Below are 19,644 nucleotides of genomic sequence, written 5' to 3'. Positions count from 1 at the left end.
GGGAGCCCCCGGCCCGCGGGGCGGGCTGGGCGAGGGGCGGGGGGCTGCGCTCCGTGTGCGCCTGTGTGCCGGCGCGGCGCCCCCGCCCTTCCCCGGCGGCGCTGCGCGGTGGGCTGGCGCTGGGGTATTTACGGTAACGTGGACCCGGCGGTGGCAGCTCGGTCGGTGTCAGGTGATCGGCGCCGAGGAGCCGCCGCCACAGCCCGGGAGGAAGATGCAAGATGGCCCAGCGGGGCCGTGAGGGGCTCCGCGGCGCCCCTTCCCCGCCCGCCGCCCGCCCTGCCGGCGGGAAGCGCTGAGGCCAGCGCCGCCGCGCCACAGCCCGTCCCCGGCGGGGGCACCGAGCCATGGGGCTCTGCTACAGCCTGCGCCCGCGGCTCTTCGGCGACGCCGGCGGCGGCGGCTCCATCTCCAGCGCCGGCGCCGCCTCGGAGCCCGAAGCGCCGGCGGAGCCTCACGCCGCCCCGCAGCCGCAGCCTCTCGGCGTCCCGCTCCGGCCCGGCGGTAAGCCCGGCGGGGAGGCGGACGGGCCGCCGCTGCTGCTGCTGCAGAACGGCGGCGGCGGCGGCAATGGGGCGGCCCCCGAGCGGCAGCCGGCGCTGCCCAAGGCCGGCGGCCCCGGCCTTGGCGGCGGGGGGAAGGCGGCGCGGCAGCAGGCGCTGCACCAGCCGCCGGCGCTCCAGAGGACCTGGGACAAGCTGCGCCTGGAGGAGCGGGAGGCGGAGAAGGAGGCGAGGAAAGTCAGTAAGAGCATCGACCGGGCGCTCAAGGAGCAGAAGCGGGAGTACAAGCAGACGCACCGCCTGCTGCTGCTCGGTACGTGTGTGTGTCTGTCTGTCTGTGCGGGGGTGTGCCGGGGCGGGCAGGTGCCCCGCGGGGCTCCCCGGCAGCGCCCCCTCCCCGGCTTCCCCTGTTTTCCTTGGGCACCCTCCATCCCTCCTTTGTCTCCCCGCTGCCCCCCCGGCCGTGTCCGTCCCCGGGCTCTCCCGCAGACAGGTTTACACCTTCTTTTCCCTTCCTCCTCCCCCTGGTCTCTCCTCCCCGCTGCTGGCTCTGGCAGTGGTTTTGCAATGGAGAACGCGGTCGGCGCTCGTCGGGCGAGGGCGAGCGGCTCCACCCAGGCGGCGGGCGGGAGCGATGCGGATGGGGAGCAGCGGGCTCTTCCCGGCTGGAGGAGCCCTGCCCGGGCCGGGGCTGCCCCATCGCCCGCGGCGGGAGCTGCGCTCGGCGACCTCGCAACTCGGAAACATTAACAGGAAAAAAAAAATATTAATGATTTTTTTAAAAGCACAGTAGGAAGGAGGAAAAATGGCCATGCATGTATGAGATGTGTGTAGCCTGTGGATGGTTCTCCTGTGCCGCGTGTAACCAGGGATGGTTTAATGAGGAGTGGTGATGAGCAATAGGCTCCTTATTTAAAGAAGCAGTGAGCGTAGTAAGGGGAAATAAGCGGGTGTAGATATGTACATTGCTCAGATATCGCCTTTACTACGAGATGTGTTCTTCAGCTGCTGTCTCTCAGATTTTTTCGGGATGACTTGCCAGCTTTTGTCCCCTCTTCTCTGAGGTGCTACATGCCGTCTGCTGTTGCCACTGCTCTTTCTAAGCATTAGTTAATAGTCCTCTCCAGAGGATTTGTACCAGCTGATACATTTACAGTATGAAAACCACAGGGGTATCTAATACAAGCATCTCATTTCCTGCAGGAAACAGAACAGTCATACTGCAGGGCTTTTTTTTATGGTCTGAGCAGAGGGCTTATTTGGCCTCTTAGCTGTGGTCATAAATCTGTTTTCTGTTAGCGTGAAAATACTGATTTGCTTTTTCATTAGCTTCTTTGCCTGTTCTCGTAAAGTTGCGTGGTATGGAGTTTTGGTGCTTATCTTTAAGTGCATTCCAGATTTGGGGTAGTCATTACATCCTTCTTTATAAAACTCTGTTTCTATTTTACTGGATTCCTTCATTCCTGTTGGTGGGTAAGGGGAGGAGAAAATATAAAATACAGTAGTGAACAAAAGGTATACCAGAACTGTAATTCTCCATTTCCAAAAACCAAATAATGGCCTTTATTATTACCTATAAAATACCATCTTGTAGGATACTAGTGCAACTGGTCAAAAGAAGGAGGAAGAAAATGTAATTCATACTCCATGGAATTATTAGTAGTAGTAGTAGTGGTGATAAAATGTCACTTCTGATTCCTGAACTGTTGCAGTAATTAACTCTTCAAAGTAATTAACTCTCCTTTTTTACTGAAATATTAAAAATTTTAATGTTTTCTCCTCGTGAAGCATCTGAACATGTGTTTGCCTAGTAAGGCTGCAAGAAGGCAGAAATCCTGTTTGGTAGTCTTCCTCTGGAGAGCATTGTCATTGCTTGAACAAAAGAATTGTAACAAATAGATACTGTGTGTAGTCTATAACAGGCATGGTTGTCATAGTAAACCAGAGCAGTAAACACCTGTTCAGAAACAATAGCGTTTGAAAAATAGATCATCTCCAACCTTTGGCACCCTAAAAGAAATTCAACACTCCTAAGACTGCCTGTGTTCAATTTTGTTTAAAATCCGTGTCGTAATCAAAAAGATTCTCTTGATCTCCATATTGCTGGAAATGTTGGGTTATTGTTTCAGGCCTTGCAGATCAGTGCCTGACTTAAATGTTTAATTTAGATGTAGGGAGAGCTGCAGGTGCTTTGTGTTGTTTTTTGAAAGTGTTGGAAATGCTGCTGTAAATAAGAGGAAATTATTTATAATGAGGAATGGTTTATTTGTCAGAGAAGAAGTAAAACAAAATTGCATTGCACGAGGTAATAGGTTTCAGTCTTGCACAGAGGAAAAGACTTAGAATGTACACAAAGGTCTTTTAGAATAAAGAATGTTACCAGCCTGATATTATGTAGCATTTCAAGTTGTAAATAACTGGATCCCTACCCCCAAGGTGTTCCTGGCAGACTGAACCTGAAAAGCCTACCTTTGCTAGAGAGAGGAGGAATATTTTTGCACATCAACATGGAGGAAATGCACAGCAGAGGCGAAATGGTGAATGCAGAGACAGCAGAGCACCGTCACAGAACAAACAAAGTTGAGCAACAGCGTTGGCGTGGGCTTTGTGTTTCTTTTTTTAAACACAAGTTTGTAAATAATAGCCTCATTTTGGCTTGTCCTTGTATAATCATACATTTACTGGGGCAAGTTTAGAGGACATTATTGAAATTTTAGAGAAAAACACAGTGTATATTTTAAGGAGCCACGATTAGATATCAAAAGGGTATGCAAATAAATGCCCTAATGTAAGAATACCAAGAAACTCTAGAGTCTAAATAAGTAGTATATTAGAAGAGAAGCTTCTAAATGTTTGAAAACTACCTTTCCTTAAAAGCACGCTCACTCTTTTATTATGTCAAATGAAAACAATCAGCTTTGTGATGAGCTGTGCGTAATAAGTTACCAAGATATTAGGAAGTCTCAAAGGCTTTTTGTAGTGTATGTTGGTAAATATCTCTCAAAGAGCCTGTTCTTGCCTGTCACAGCTTCCCCCCAACTAATGTCTCATGGTGCACGTGATGTTTTGACACTCTCCCCTAACCTACATTTGGAAGCACTTAATGTGTTTTGTCATAACCAGTGATTGTGAAAGGGAGGGTGTGCAGTAAGTGCTCAGGATCAGCTCTCTGTCTGTCCCTCCCACATAAATAGGTGTTTCAGTGTCAGGTGGCTGTAGCTGTGATGCTGAGGCTTTACTGGTGCCCTGGAGTAGTAGCAGACATGGTTTGGGTCTGTTTGTTTTTCTTCTGAAAGAAGAACCCTCATGAAATGGAAACTGGCTTTCCACCACAGTTGGCTGCTTCTTGCTTGACATCTGCTTTAAAAACACAATAAATTGATGGGTTATTGAATTGATTATTGGGTGCTGTATAATCTGTAGGGGGATTTATTTCCTTTTCTCTTTATAAGTGAAGTGTTCATCTGCGCAGAATTCTTAGGATGCTTTTACTAACCCTGAGATGAGGATTTTTTTTTTTTTTTAAGCATATGTATTTATTGAACATATTGGCAGGGCTTGATCAGAATTTTTCAGCTTTGGTTTCTGTCTTGTTTTCTGTTTGGTCTTTTTTTTCCAGAGAATTGCAGTCACTCTTCTGCAAGACTGTTTTAGCTGGTGATTTCCTAGAAACTGTAGAAACACTACAAATCACTTTATAGAAGCAATTTACATTCTCATTTGCAGTCTCATATTTTAAACTATTTTGTGAGTAAGTGGGGTGAAGGGGAATTGGCTTTAAACAGTGTGTTAACCATTGTGGTATGATTAAGGATCATGTAATGTTGAAGTAAGCTATAGATTGATTTTTATTTTTTTTTCCTAGATAGCTGTTGTCTTCTAACCTGACTCCTATTTTTTTTTCCATTTACTCTGACTCCTGGTTGCTATCCTAACTTTGGATGACTTTCTCAAGCAGAACACGTTCTTTTACACTTCCCTGCTAAATTGAAACTGAAAGTGTTCTGAGTAAAAGCTTTTATGTTCAACAGAAACTGAAAGTGATGATATAGGGGTTGAGGGAGGGGAAACAAAAATAGTAATTTTCTTCACTTGAAAGGTACTGGACCGACTTACATGATATTTAAGTACTGACTTGGTAGTGAAATTTAGATATGCTTGGTGATGTTCATGTACAAAAGTATAGAAAACATACTGAAGAACATAGTTCCTCTGAATTGTTGGAAGTCAAACACAAAGATACCTTGTCAAGCTTGGGAAACAGGAAATCCCAAAAGCTCAGAGATGTTACAACAAAAGTAATGTTTTTTTTTGCTTTTTTAACTATATACCAAATGACTGTTGTCAGAAATGAACTTTTTGTGCAAAGAGAGTTTCTGGTCTGACAGTGGCTTTTAGACTAAAATTGCAGTCTCATGTGTGTTCTGCATCAGCAAATCCTTAAGTTCATCATCCTCAAGGGAATTTTAAATCTTAAGCCTAATGAATTTTATTTTAAAAATTATTTCAACTTGTGTCAACTCATGCTTTTTGATAAATACCTGATTATAGTTTAGCTTGATGTGGTGATACTTACCTTGTGTCTGCATAAGGTTGAATGCTTCAGATATTTTTCTGTTACCAACAGAGATGACTCCTTCCCTGGTCTGTAAGGAGCTTGGCATATTTGGGGTCCTTACAACCAGCTACTTCTAATATGGAGATAATGCACAGATGATTGGTAGGAATAGATATTTCCAGGACTTTGAAATCCCAGGCTGTAAATGCTGACCAATGTAGAAGGATTTTATCATTAATCCCTAATACTTTGTATAATTTGCATGTCTTTTCAAAAGCTCTTCTGCTTCTGTTGTAACTTGCAGCATCATAGGAAGTGGGATATGTACTCCTTGCAGAGGAGGAAACCTAATAGGCAGAAGTCATCAGAACATTTGGGATCAGTTCTTAACTTTGGGGGGTTTTAAGTGTACTGAAAGCTTAGCTTTTCTTTATCTGTAAATTAGAATTAGATTAGCCCATATTTAGGTGTTTTAATTTATTTCCATTATTTGATTTTTTGCTTATCTTTATTACTTGTTATTCAAGAAAAGAAACCTAAATCTTTTTTTGCATGTGTTAAATGTAGTAATACTGGGAGGCTTTAAGTGCTGTGGAAGGGTGGGTTCTGCAGCTGTTAATCAGAACTTTTGGTTAGTAGGCAAATTTTGTCTATCAGTGTGCATTCCATGAATGCTCATTGGAATGCAGTGTCTTAACTAAGCAAACTTTGCAGGTATGTTATGTCATTTTAAGGTCCAATTACCATTATAACTTTTGACTACTGAAATATTGAAGAATATGTAAAACTTCTGGATTTGAATATTTCTTTTCCTTTTCCCCACGACAGTTTAGAAGACAATGTGAAACATTGTTACCATGTTTATCCTTTTCCACTGACCAAGCCACACACCAATTTCTTGTTTCTCATTTTGACACAGTGCAACTACAAATTTGAGGAAATACTTAATGGTGGAGGTTTTTCGTAGAGTCATGGCTTCCCTCAACTTGCTTTTTCAAGTCAGGTACCATTTGAAGTTGTAAAGTTGAGTTAATTTTTTTAAAGGTGTTTTGGGGTTTGGGTTTTTTTGTTTTTAAATCCAGCAGTCTTTCTAAGCCATGGCAGAAATCTGGCCTGCCTTCTGCTTAGCAAGTTAAACTTATTTGATAGTTATACCTCTTCTAGAAACCTTTTGCCTTTTGCCTTTGCTGAGTGATGTAGAAAATGGTCTTTTCTGGGGATTTTTGAATAACAGTAGAGAAATAAAATTGTGCAAATAAGATAGAAGAGGTAACGCTTATTTTCAGGTTAAAGGGATAGAATCTTATTAATCTTAGGCGGGATCTGGAGAAAATGCAACCTTGTATCTGGCCTGTGCACATTATATCTGTGCTTTTTCCAATAGTGGATGAGCATGTTAAGTACACTGATTAGCATATTTCATGTTATTCCTGTAGCACTGTATGAATGTATGTGTGAAACTCCTGTGTCTTGTGATTTGTCTGCACACGAATATTAAATAAGAGTTTAAGAACTTGAGGCCTTGCAGAATAAGCTGTACAAAGAAGGAAATGTGTGCTATTTGGAACCAGAATTGGTAAAAACTGCTTAAAAAAGGATTTATTGTTTTCTTTTTCTGTGTTCATGTGCAGAAGATCAAAAAATCCCAGAAAGAAAGCTGCCAATTAATGTCTGTAACATAAGATGTTACATCAATCACCTGTAGTGGAACATTTTAGCTGATAAGATCTCTTTGAAGTAAAACTTGAATTGCATCCTTGGAATCTGGTGTTTTATGTTTGTTTGCTTTTAAACTTAAGTTTGAAGAATTATAAATTCCACTTATATTTAAGGTAATGTTAGGTTTCAAGAATAACAAATTTGTCCTTTTGAAAATACCGTTACTGTAGTAAGTCAGATCCAGGTAGAATCATAAATTCTATGCTGTTATATTTATTTTAGATAAAAAATTACATCATGTGGGAACAACATGTAGATTGCAGCTTAAAGACATTTAAAAGTAGAAGAAATTTTTTCCCCCAAGTATTTAAAATGAAAAGAAACAAAAATTGAAAAGTTTTGCACTTCTTCTATGGTAGACAATACACTTAATAGTTTCTTTTAAGAGGATTTCATTCCTTTAAAGGCCAAAAAGGAAGTTCTCAGTCAATTCAAGTAAATTATCTAGTTGGTCTTCAGAAAATGAAAACATTCTTTTTGTGATTTGGGTTAGTGCATGCAATGGAGATAAGTAACAGGCTGAAAAACATCGGTAATAAAAACATGAGAACTCAATAAATTGAGTCCTCACTCTCTGTGGGTACCATTTCCTCACCCCCAGCCTCTCTTTCTTAATTTGAAAATCCATACTTTTTGATACATGTAATACATACTCTGTGTTTAATTTGTCATCTGTGGATTAAAATGAATAAGGAAGAGTTGTATTTTTCCATCATGAAGAATGAAGGTTATATTAACCTGCCAAAAGTGTGGGTGAAAGCAGATAGATCCTTAGTATTGTGTGCAAGTGTAATTTATATTAAGCAACTTAATCTTTTATCGAAAACTGTTGTGAATGTTGCTGGGACACTGCCAACTCTGCAGCTCCCTGAACTACAGGGAATTAATCATCCTGTATCTTGGAGCAAATGTGGAATACACTTCATGGTGTTAGACAGTGCCTTCTTCAGATCATCTTTACTTTCCCCAAAGCCTCACATGTGGAGGACGAAACAACAACAAAAACAAGTGGTTTTTTCCCCTTAAGTGAAAGCACTCTTTCCAGGTTCATGCTTGAATTAATTTTTTGTGTTGATGGTAGAGTCAGTTTCTATTCCAAATGGTACTTTTTCAGATGGAGGTGCACACATTTATCTGTGTGTGCACACATGGCCACTAAAGTTCTTGTAAAAAGCAGAGGATTGCTCTGATGAGTCCAGGTGAGATAAACCTTCAAGAATATATGGTTGGATTATGTCCTGGCATATCTCATAGCCTGAAGTCTTCATAAGCACAGGGCAAGTGTAATGGATTCTGTAACAGGATTGCTTTTTTTTATCCTTTGACTCACTGGACATCTGAATTACAAAACAGACTTATGGTGTTATCTTCTGCCTGTTCTGAGCTTCCTGTATTTGTCTAATTCACTGTCTAGCAGAGATAAGAACATGTTATGAACAATTCTAATGTGTCAGCCTTTGCTAAGATATATTTATTTTTTTATGTTCTTTTATAAACTGTAAACCTAAAATGCAGAAGAATATAATAATTTGTATAAGGATTATACACAGAATTAACCACTTCATAATCTGAAAATATATGATTAAAGAGTTTGGGGGGGATTTTGTTTTTTGAGGGTTTTCCTAAGGTTTTGGTAGGGTTCGGTCTGTTGGGGTTTTTTTTGTTGGTTTTTTTTTGTTTTTTTTTAATCTAATTTCTAAATAGGCAAAGGGACTCTCTAAGTGGCAAGATGCTGTGGAAGGAACTTACATCTCATAATGTCTGCTTTAATTTTAGTCATTTCATCACCTAGTACTAAAAACTGAATAAATTTTAATTTTTTTTGTGTATGAGAACTTCTTCTGCTTCAGCTATGCTTAAAAACCTCATAGTACCTTGTAAGTCTGGTACTGTTACGTGTGATGCTGTGCAACCTTGTCATGTATAAACAACCAGGGAAATGGAATGAAGGACAGGCTGTCACTTTAGAGGACTTTCAGATCCTTTTATTCATTGGGTCTACTGACTTGTGAGCATGGCTGTGGGCAAAAGAGTAGCTGTTTAAATGTTTTGCTTTTATCCCTTGAAAATATTTCCATGAATGAAAACAGATGGGAACTACAGGGTAACAATTCTGGATTAGATTGAGTAGCTGATCTTCCTTAGATTTAATGTTTTGAAAGAAGAACAGAAATCTTGAATTCTTTAGAGTATTTTCTCACACTTGGGGTGGGGTAAGTGGAACAAAAATACCCAACCAAGAAACTAGCCATTTGTCATGTAAGTTCTGATGACTGTTTTGTTTAGCAGAGCTGTACTTCAAATTCATATTAATCTGGACTGTCCCTGCAGATGAAATAGCACTGAGAGAGGAAACACAAGCTTTTGACACTAAAAGAAGGACTGGATAAGAAGGTGTACTTAAATAACTGCTATGCATTGTTCCTTTTGGTAAATACATTTTTCTTAATTTTGGGAATCTTTTTACACTTTGTGATACTTCAGTGTTGTAAAGCATCTGTTTTGCCTTAGTGGAAGACCAATTGAGAAATACTAGAGTTGAGTTTGATGTGCTTCCTGACATCTTGCTCCTAGATCAGGAGCCATTACAGTCATTCTTCCTTGAAGTTCCTCATACACTCAAAAAAAAAAATTATATTTATTTTTATATATTTTTTTATTTTTAATTTATTTTTATATTTTTATATTTATATTTTATGCAAAAATCCATTATTCCAAATTCTATTGCTGGTCCCTTGGGTTTTCTTACTCTGCTCAGTGTGACATCTGAGTCCATGAGTCTATTTGTTCAGTAGTGTCTTTCCAACTTGGTTGGTATTGAAATAGTACAGTTGGTGTCTTGTTCATTTTAGAGTTTGGGGTCTTTTAAATGGGGAAACTACAATAATATTTTGGGGGGCTAAGTATTCATGCCAAGAGCGTTCTAGTTTTTAGCTCTGTGTATAGAGTGAAAATGTTTGCTCAGCAAAGGGAGGGAAAAGAACAGAAAACTGCCTGCCATGGTGTTTGGCTGTCAGGGGATCCTGACTCCAGGTGTATGTCAGCTATGTCTTTGAACTACCAGAGGTGGAAGAAAACTGTTTCATGAAAAAGCAGAAATGGAGAGAGTAGCTTTTTGGTACTTGAAGTTGCTCATAACTTAATGCATAAAGGATCACCTGAAGAGCACTCGACTCCCTATCGACTCCCATTTGGCAGTAGTCCTTGTCTAATTAAAGCAGATTCACAGATATGTGATCTATCTGCCAGAGACTGAATTAATGCTTTCTAATATGTCAGGAAAAGCTAAAGCAATGCAGTAAAAGGTCAAACAGCCTTTCTAGTATATCTGAAAGGGATTTGGAGGGTGGACATGGAAGATGGGACTATCTTTTCATGCTGCTTCATACTATCAACAAGTACAACTGCTTATATTCCTGGTCCAGCTGTTCAGAAAAAGCAATCAGGGGCTCTGATGTTCTGAAACAGAATGAGCAGTTGTTCCACACTTGGTCTGATTCCCTATGCAATGCTGAAGAGCAGGTGAATACCTTGTTCTGCTCTAGGGGGAGGCCATTCATCTTAATTCCACAGTTTCTCTGGGTTTCTGTGCATTGGTTGTGTGAGCAGTGACACAGTCTGCCAGGGTTCTGCAGCACCTCCTGTTCTAGTGCATGCAGATTGCGTGCAGGACAAAACGAATACATAACCTCAAGCTGAAACAGTGTAACATCAGTACATCCTACTGTGCTGACTGAAATGTAACATTTTCTTAAAGACAGTATTTCTCTTAAAATAAAGATGGCTGGACAAGTGTGGGAGCAAAAGTTTTCTTTTTGTTTTTCTGTTCCTACCCTTACTCTTAAACGTAAGAACTTCTGCTGTTTTGAGTTTGTTGATGGGGGCTTTTTTTCATTCTGTATCCTGATACCTGACAAAAGATAATTAGATAATCTGATAAAGAGTAATTAGAAACTTGAATTAATTTGCTGTTCACATGATGTGCAAAGAAATGTTGAATTAATCTCTCTTAATCTTGTGTCAGACAAAATAATTTGAAGATATTACTGAGTCTCACATAAATAAGTAGACAGCATCTTTTGAGTGCAGTCCTTTATTCCCTAACACTGTCCTCTCTCTGAGGTTAGACTGATAAAAACTTTGCTATTGATAGCTGCTTCATCAGCTTGAGGTATGCAATGAGACAATGGAGCAGACTTTAGAAGTTTATGAATAATTAGACTAAAGTCCAGAAGTGACTAGTAAGATTTTTCCATTGACTATATATGTAACCAAGATATCATTTCACTTCCTTATAGTCTCTGTGCTATAAGCTCCTAAATTGCTTGAATTTTAACATTATTATTACACTATTACTTCATACAAAGTGTCCAAGCAGTGTTATTGTTTTTAACCCTAGCTCAGAATAGGACACACACTATCCCACCCATCCACTTCAGCTTCTACTGGGTTAGAATTCATACTACACTTGATTTATTAATCTTGTTTTGTATCCATAACTCACATAGTTATTCCATTCCTTGAAAGAAAACAGTCTTGAATATATTCTTTAAAAGCTAAATGTGCTCATCACCTATTACTCTTGTCTGACTGCTTTTTCCAATGTGTCAGAAGTGGGCAGTGCCCATTTTAGTGGTGTTTGTATTTGTTTCCTGCAGAAAGCACTGGTGTTGGTTTTTTTTTATTTGTTTATCTGTCAATTCATAATTAGTGTATATCCAAGAGCTTCTGAAACTGGCCTATAAAAATCTTTGTACTCTGCTTCTGCTGCTTCTGGAGATATGACCTTGCAGTAGCTCATGGAAGAATATCGTTTGACTGTACCAGACTTATCATAGTTGTTGTTCTCCAATGTTGCTGCTTGTTCACACTTGAGTCTTCTGATAAGCTAACATTATTCACAGTGATATCTTTAATCAGTGGGTAAAAGTTTGCTGTAGTTAGTTGATGGTTCAAACTCCATTCTTGAAATCCATGTATTATCTGATTCCTGATTCACTTAAAGTGTGTTGTATTGATTGTTTGCAGAATAACATCAGGCATACATGTACTGCTTATTTATAATATCAAATTATATTGACATAAGCCTTCAACTTCATCAACTGTATTTGCTATCAATATCCCTCAGATATTTATTTTTAATTAGGCAAATAACTTATTACTGATTCATTGGCAGTAGATAGCAGATATCAGTCCTGTGCTTGATGGGATGTGATTTTTTTCAAACTGTGTGTAATCTAAATAATGGGATCTCATACCTGAAAAAAACTTTGATTTTCTGATGCCTTCAGGTTATCTCACAGAGTAACAGTAAATGTGATTGACGTTCCTTACACTGTTATCTGTTGTGATTTGCAGGGCATGCTCAGATCCTTCTTTAGAGAGTTATCCTGTAAATATTAAGAACTGTTTGGATCACATTGTGAAGACAGTGGGCAAGAATCTCAAAGAATTAGGTGTGCTGACACACAGGGCAGTTTGCTGTTACTGTTTTATGGTAAAGAAACCTAACTTGATATTTTGGGGTAAATATAAATGTTTTTGTTAAACCATCAAGCTGATTAACCATATCTTGGTCTAGAATGGTGCAGAAGAGGATGCTGCTACTATGATTTCTTGCAAAACAAGTAATTTTGGTGACTTGAGATACTTTGGAAACAGTACTTTGCTCAGTCATTTCTGTCTCTATTATGCAGCCTGGTTTTAGGGTGTTTGAAACTGTACAGTGTCCTTTTCTTGAAAAAGAAAGCAGCTGCTTATTTAAATTGATAGTTTCAACAAGCTGAAAATGCTTTATCAAGATGAAGTACTAAGCCAGTTAAATACTTACTGCTGCTACAGACCAGCACAGGAGAAAAAGATAATCTCATGATGTTGTGTTTTTCTTCTTTTATTTGTTACTGGCTGTGGTCCAGAAGTTTTTTCTGTTACGATGTTAAATCTTCTAGGCAGTTGCTTGGACCTTTTATGAACGCTGTCTTTCAAATCAGCTGACTCTTATTTCTGCTTTCTTTGTTTATGGCTGAAAAATTACTTATTCAGGTTTTGAAACAATCTTTCCCATAAAGGAGTCCAACTCAAAATGTAAAGCTCCTAAATTCAAGCATTTAGTAAACTAACACTTTTGTTTTACATCAGTTTTTTGGTGTTTTTGGGTTTTTTTATAGTAGTTAGGAAGGGTAATATCTGTAACAAAAACTGCTTATTGCCCAGAATTCTTATATGTGTTATATGTTAGAAATCAATTCTTACTCTAACCTTTTACTGGAATAAGGGAAGAGTTCTTACCTTCAGTCCTCTTCTTTATTAATAGGTATTTGACTGATGAATTAAGTCTCTCTGAAGACATTGGGGTAGTCTTGCTTTTTAACTCCTCCTAAACATGCACTAACAGTTATCTCAGTTCATAAAATATCTGACCACGTCAGTCATCCCATCATAGACACCAGGGGTTTTGATTCTTAGGTGTACACATTTTTTTCAGAGCATCAGATGGCTTGAAAATATTTCTTGACCCAGCCATGCCTGGTTGACAATGTATTTCACATTTCAAAGGATAGCCTTTCCTCTGTGGGTGTTTTGGTAAATGCTCTAACTGGAGCCTGGTCTTCTAGCATTTTAATTAACTCTCCACACAAGGACTCTTCCTGTGGAGAAAACTTGCATTTTCTTTTAAAAGAATTTCCAGAAAAGATTGTGAGCATAAACTGTGGAGGAGGAAAATTTACTTGCAAGTATAGGAGCAGTTGTGTTTCTGATTTTACTTTAGTGTATAAAGATCTGAAATTCTAAGTTGGTGTAATATGAAAGTATGTAAAACACATGCCTTTACACTGAAAGCATAGTAAGTCTTACTGTGACTGCAGGAATCCCAAATGTGAACTTAATTTTGTGGTGTCGTCAGTCTAGAATTTACTGATTAAGTTGGAAGAGGGAGCTGAGATCCAGAAGCATGGCAGAAAATTTTCCTGAGTGCCTGATTTCTCAGCTTGATTATGGCATGTGTCATCAAAAGTGCTTCAGAAGTACTGGGTGGTTTTGTCTTCTGCCCACTTCACTTGGAGTCAAATGGTCAGCACTGATGAAGACTTACAAAAGTGTTTTGTTTCACAGTCTGAATGTATCAAATTCCTTCAAGAAGAATATTCTTAATTTTTCTTTTAGTGGTATTTTGGGCACTTTGTCCTTGGCTCATTCCTTGAATATGTATTTAAATTATGTTCATAATTAATTCATTTATTTATTTTGAATTGATTTTATATTTTTAAGGCTCTTATTCTGAGCTTTAAAACTGAAAATGCAGTGTCTTTCATGAAGCCTATAAAATGCAACATGTAACTTCTGGCTCAACAGCAAGGTGCTGAAAAAATAAGGGTAGATTTCAGAACAGATTTATTAAAATACTGACAGAAACACTTTTTTTTCTTCTTTTCCTAATTTTCCCTTACGGTCATAAGTATTCATTTGTATTTATGATGGAAAATTTTAAGCTGAGAGGTTAAAACATAGTAAAATCAGCTGGATAGTGTTATGTAGTGAATCTCATTAGGAAGACTCAACTATAATGATCAGTAGGATTTGATTCTAACTACAGTCAAACTGTCAAATATACATGCAGAAGTTGGGCATTCCATCATGAAGGATATCTGTCCAAACTTTGGTACACGTGCCTTATTTCAACATGTTTATGTTGTCTTAGATTTAATGACTGCTTCCTCTCTGCATTCCTCATGGTATTCTCATTCCTTACAGCATATACTGTATATGTATAAGTACTGTATATGAATAAGTAATGGCAAATGTGTGACATGTATGACTGTGTATCATCTTTTCGTTTTTATGTGGAATAATTCTTGCACTGTATACAAAAGTCTTTAGTGTCTAGTGTGGATTTTTCCAAGGAGTGGACCATTGATATATTACCTCTTGTTCAGATGGAAAATCAAAGTAGAAGTGGATTGTGTTCAAATTTACATATCATCTAATTTTCAACTATTAGTTTAGATGTCTACAGCCTGGCCTACTTCTAACATTATTTTAGAGAGCTGTTACAATAAGCTGCTACCTTTGGTGTCCAAATAATTATGTTGATATTTAGTCTAATTTCTAAAAACTGCTTCTCAAATTAAATAATCTTGAGAGTGGAGAAACATAGCAATAATGCTGCAACTGCATGACCTCTGGTGGTTACACATTCAAAATGTGAAAGCCCAGCTGTGAAAAATCTGAACTTTCTGGTACTGTTTTTATGTCCTAATGCCACTCTAATGATCTGGGCCTTTCAGATGCTTGTCAGACAGGTTCCCTGTCTTGACAGCATGAAAATGTCTTTAACTCTTAAAAGTACACTGTTCCTGGCTTTCCTGTGTGCAATAGTTAATGAATTGGAGGTTTACCAGGTTTTTCCTGTATGGTCAGCTTCCTGCATGCTCATACTTTAAGTTTACCTTCTCTGGTCATAGAAGTGTTTATGTCGTGGTAAATTTTTTCTGTATAATTATTAGGTCTACCTTTTTTCCTTAGAAAATGTGTGTGAGTGTAAAATAGCACTTCACAAACATTTCTGTGCGCAGTGTTAGTTGTTAATAACAGTGTTAACAGTGATAACAGTGGAAATCCTGTATTCTTTTATTGGAACAAAATGGGATCCAAATCCCATTCAAAATATGATGCAATTTTATCTTATTATTTTAGATCACACATCTGTTCTGTTCCTCAGTGCTTGTCTTCTATCTGTGGTACTATGCCAGAACTAATGAATCCTGTGGGATCTTATCTAAGCTGAGGTCAGTGTTGGATAAACTGTATCTGTAATTCTGAAAAAAAAACGAGTTGTGGGGTATTGTAACTTCCGGCTATTGCCAATCGCTCTATAAAAGCCAGCAGAAATACAAAGTTCAATTACTTGTTTACAAGTTTAGGCAGATTTGAATGGCTATCTGAACAGATAGTGTGTACTGAAAAAGAAGCTGTGATGCTCAAAGCTGTCTCCACCTGTGTCCCCAGTTACCTGCTGGTTCAGGTGTGAAGAGCAGTGCTGCTGGGTATGAAGGGATTTGTGTGTGTGCCTTGCTGTGCAGCGAAGCAAACTTCTCTGTGGCAGAAAGAGGCATGAGGTTCTTGTTTCTCAAAGAAAACTGCAGCACCCCTTGGCTGAGCCAAATGTCTTCTTACACCAGTTTCACCAGTTTATAGGTACCATTGTATAGCTCTGTTTGCTCTTTACTCACCATTTGTTTTGCACTGAATGAAGCAGGATTCTGTAGCTAAACTGCCATGGCTTATCCCACGGCATGATAAGAACTGTTAATGCTGTCTTTGCGATTTGGAAAATTGGGAGTAATCTGGGAAAGAAAACTTGTGGTAATTTGATTATGAAAGCAGCATGTCTTTTTAATTTTTTTAAACTTGGGAGGTGCATGTTAGTTAATTTCAAGATCAGCTCATGAAATACCATATTCTGATGAAAATTCTATACAAGACAGAGGCTGGTCTATTATTTTTGTAATGGTAACCATTGGTTTTATTGCAGACTGAAGTAAATTCTCAGCTTCCTAACAGCTCTCCAGTAAAGAGTCACAACCTTCACATGGCTTGAATGTTTTATATCAGTTTCCACATCTTGCCTAAGAATGAGAATATGCAAAAGTTGGCTTTTCTTTATGGCTGTTTATTTTTCAGGCCCATATATTTTCAGTCATCTTCTACCAGATGGAAGGTAAAATTTCTACAGGATGTTCTCCCCACTAATGGTAAGAAATAGGTCCTTTTGGAAGGCCAGGTGGTCTTTAAGAGCACTTTGATGGAGTGAGGTGCACTGTATTAGCACTCATTCATCACACCCTATTACAGTAGATGCAGATGATGGAACACTGTGGGTTTGCCCCAGAGAGGCAGTTTTCATAGATATGATGTGAAGGCAAATGCCAAGAACCTTATGTTAGATGTTGTCTCACTGTAATACTCACAAGTTAACTGTTAACTCCTTTAAATATTTCTCAAGCTATTTTGTGACATTATATGAGGAAGGTTGTTTCTTGCGTCTCAAGTCCCAGATAAACTCATTGCCACCAAAACAGTAATTGTAAAGTCTGCTGTGAATGGTTTTAGTGGAGGTGTGTTCTACAGTTTGCATTCAGGCTTTGTAGTTAAACAGTGATAACTGGTTAACTGTAGACATGGCAACAACAACTCTGAAGATATTTGTCAAAGCTTATTACAGCTTAGAATTTACTTTTCTTCAGTTTCCCATTGTGCCCCCCCCCTTCCAGTTTGCACTACGTGTGGGATGAAATGCATACATTTCCATGTTGGTGCTTGGGTGGCAGGTAAAAGCCATGCAATTCACTTATTTCCTTCCTGCTTCACAGTTTCTCCAACTTGACCATTTTATTGCAACCATTTTTAAGAAGAATCTTCTCTGGTTGAAGCTAGATACGAAGACATTGAGAGCTTTAAAACCATTTTATGTATCCTTCATGTTTTCTACAGCTGCTGTTCCTGAAGCTCTATGGGAAGGAAGGATGATTAGTGAGTATTCTTGACTTAGTGGAAAAGGTTGCAGTATCCAGTGTTCCTCAGGGCTTAAGTGCCTTACCCTATTTCTTGTAAAGCAGTAAGTCTCACCAACTTTGTCTTAGACAAGACTGCTGTTAATTCAAGGTGCATCTGATTCTTCTTTTGCAAGCTGTTCACCTTTCATCTCTTGAGCTTTCCTCCTATTTTTGGGTTGCCAAATGCAATCAAATGCAATAGGTGAGATCACTTTTACTTATCCATCACTGAAGGAATTATCCATTTCTTAGAGAGAGAGATTGCCATCTGTTAAACTTTGCATTGCAGTAAGTCTTAGTTAGGATGTGGTAGGTGTGATTCTAAAATCACATCACTTTTCAAGACACATGGCTTTACTTTTCTGTATACACCAGTGTGCTGAGCTTGAGGAAAGCTCGAATATAAGTGTTCCCATAGGTTCATCCTCTTACTTTCTGAGCAATGTGATGTGCACATTTACAGTACTGGTGTGCATATTAATTGCAGACATTGGTCATTTGAAACTCATTTATAATGAGCAAATAATAAATAAACTTGCAGGTCTTCGGGTGGGTGTTCCTAACTTCATGAGATCTCTCTAAATAGTTTTCATTAAGTGTGATTTTACCTTGAATTATGAGATAGAATGGATTCAAACTCAAAAAGGGATGTCAAGGTTTGAGAGAAAAAACAAAGCTGAGAAACCTTTCCATTTTATGATGCAGAAGGGAGAGTATATTCCAACTGATACCTGATTAGGAAAGTTTAAGTACAAATGTTTAAGGGCATGTCATGTTTCCTTAAATATGTTGGAAAGCAGCAATCTGCCTTGGTTTTATGAGTGAATGAATTTTGTCATTACAAGTTCTTGTCTTCTCAGAGGACCACACATCCTTGACTACTACAGTTTTATGTATAACAACTTATTAGCAATATAAATATAAATGATGCAGGCTTGTTCTGCTACCAAAAGATGTAGCTGAAGAATTTAAGACAAGTCTGTCCACCTTGATAATCTATAAAATTACCAGTGCTTTGTTCTTGTAATTTAAAAGAAGATGTGCTTATCCTGTTGCATATTGAGAAAACTAAAGACTAATTTACTGCTTGAGACTTTGTTGTTGTTGTAAATTTGTGAACAGATTTGTTTATCAAAACAGCATGCATGACATTTTAATGGTGATGTTAATGAAGTAGTGCTACTGTCATTAGAAATACTGGACTCTTCCACAATTTTTATGGTTGTGGGGACCACTAAGATGATTAGGAGGCCTTCTCTTTCAATAAAACTTGAATGCAGAAGTTGTATGAAAACATGGCAGGAGGAGTGACTGTTGTGTATCCTCAGCTTAGGACATGGTAGCCAGTTTGGAGTCTCCCGCTTGATTTGTCCCTGAATTCTTCCTACTTTCACCCTTTCAGGACTTTCAGAGGGGGCTAAGAGTGAAAGGAAGGCTAGAATGGGGTAACAAACCCAGAAGTGGGACCAACCAGAGAAGGGTTTGCAGTTGAGTGTTGCTCTTCACCAGGTGTTCCTGAAGAATTCCTGCATTCTCTGCATTTTGTCTTTAATCCTCGTGGTGGCAGCACACACCAAGAGAAAGGGAGACAGCTGAGTGCTGCTGGTCTGACTTTTAATTACAGTTAAAATGAACGTGCTCGTACTTACACTTACAGCTTTTGTTTCCAGTGAGGCAGTGTCAAAAACAGTGTCATCACCTGTGACTTCAGTTTTTATGAACTTCTGAGAGACATTTAATTGGGATAAATATTTCTTCTTCTCCTCTCTACCCCCACGCCAGCAGGTAAATGCAACATTTGTGAAGATGGTAAGCTGCTGACAAAACTTACATGGCAGGGTTGACGTTTCAGTTGTCCAAAATGTTACTGAAAGACTATTGCAGTTTTTGAATGAGGGTTTTTGTTAATCTCAGCACTAGTGCCAGGACTCTTGTTGTTCAAGGCACTACATTGCTGTAGTCTTTCCTAAATTTGCACACAAAATCGGGGTCTGTCTGATGGATTCCAGTTGGAAACAGAGTAAGAGAGTGTCAGGCATCCAGTGAAATCTATCAACACAAGGCAAAGAAAGAAATACCAACTGTTAGTAATGAGGTACTGATAACCAAATAACTGAAAAGTCACTCATACGCTGAAAAGTTGGCTGCAGATTTAACACTGTGCAAATTAAAGGATGTAGATAGAACTACCTTTTGGTATCTGAAACAGTCTTTTCCAAAATAGCATCATAGGCAATTTTTTTACTGTAGACTGACTTGATAATATGAGTGAACAATTACTTTAGGGTAGAAGTGTTGGTTTGTAAACCAG

The 19,644-nt window shown here is 39.0% G+C and overlaps 1 protein-coding gene across 1 annotated transcript in view; it reads left to right on the top strand.

The window, feature by feature from the left end:
• The first annotated feature begins 210 nt into the window (after positions 1 to 210).
• GNAL (G protein subunit alpha L) overlaps positions 211 to 19,644 on the top strand; it is a 177,152-nt gene continuing 157,718 nt past the window's right edge. Inside the window, exon 1 of the mRNA XM_079300550.1 lies at positions 211 to 816. Within this exon, the coding sequence (XP_079156676.1) occupies positions 348 to 816 (469 nt within the window). The 5' untranslated portion in view covers positions 211 to 347. The remainder of the gene's footprint in view (positions 817 to 19,644) is intronic.

This window comes from Erithacus rubecula (genome assembly GCF_903797595.1).
Source record: "Erithacus rubecula genome assembly, chromosome: 3".
NCBI classification, from domain to species: Eukaryota; Metazoa; Chordata; class Aves; order Passeriformes; family Muscicapidae; genus Erithacus; species Erithacus rubecula.
This window is presented reverse-complemented; position numbering and strand designations above follow the sequence as displayed.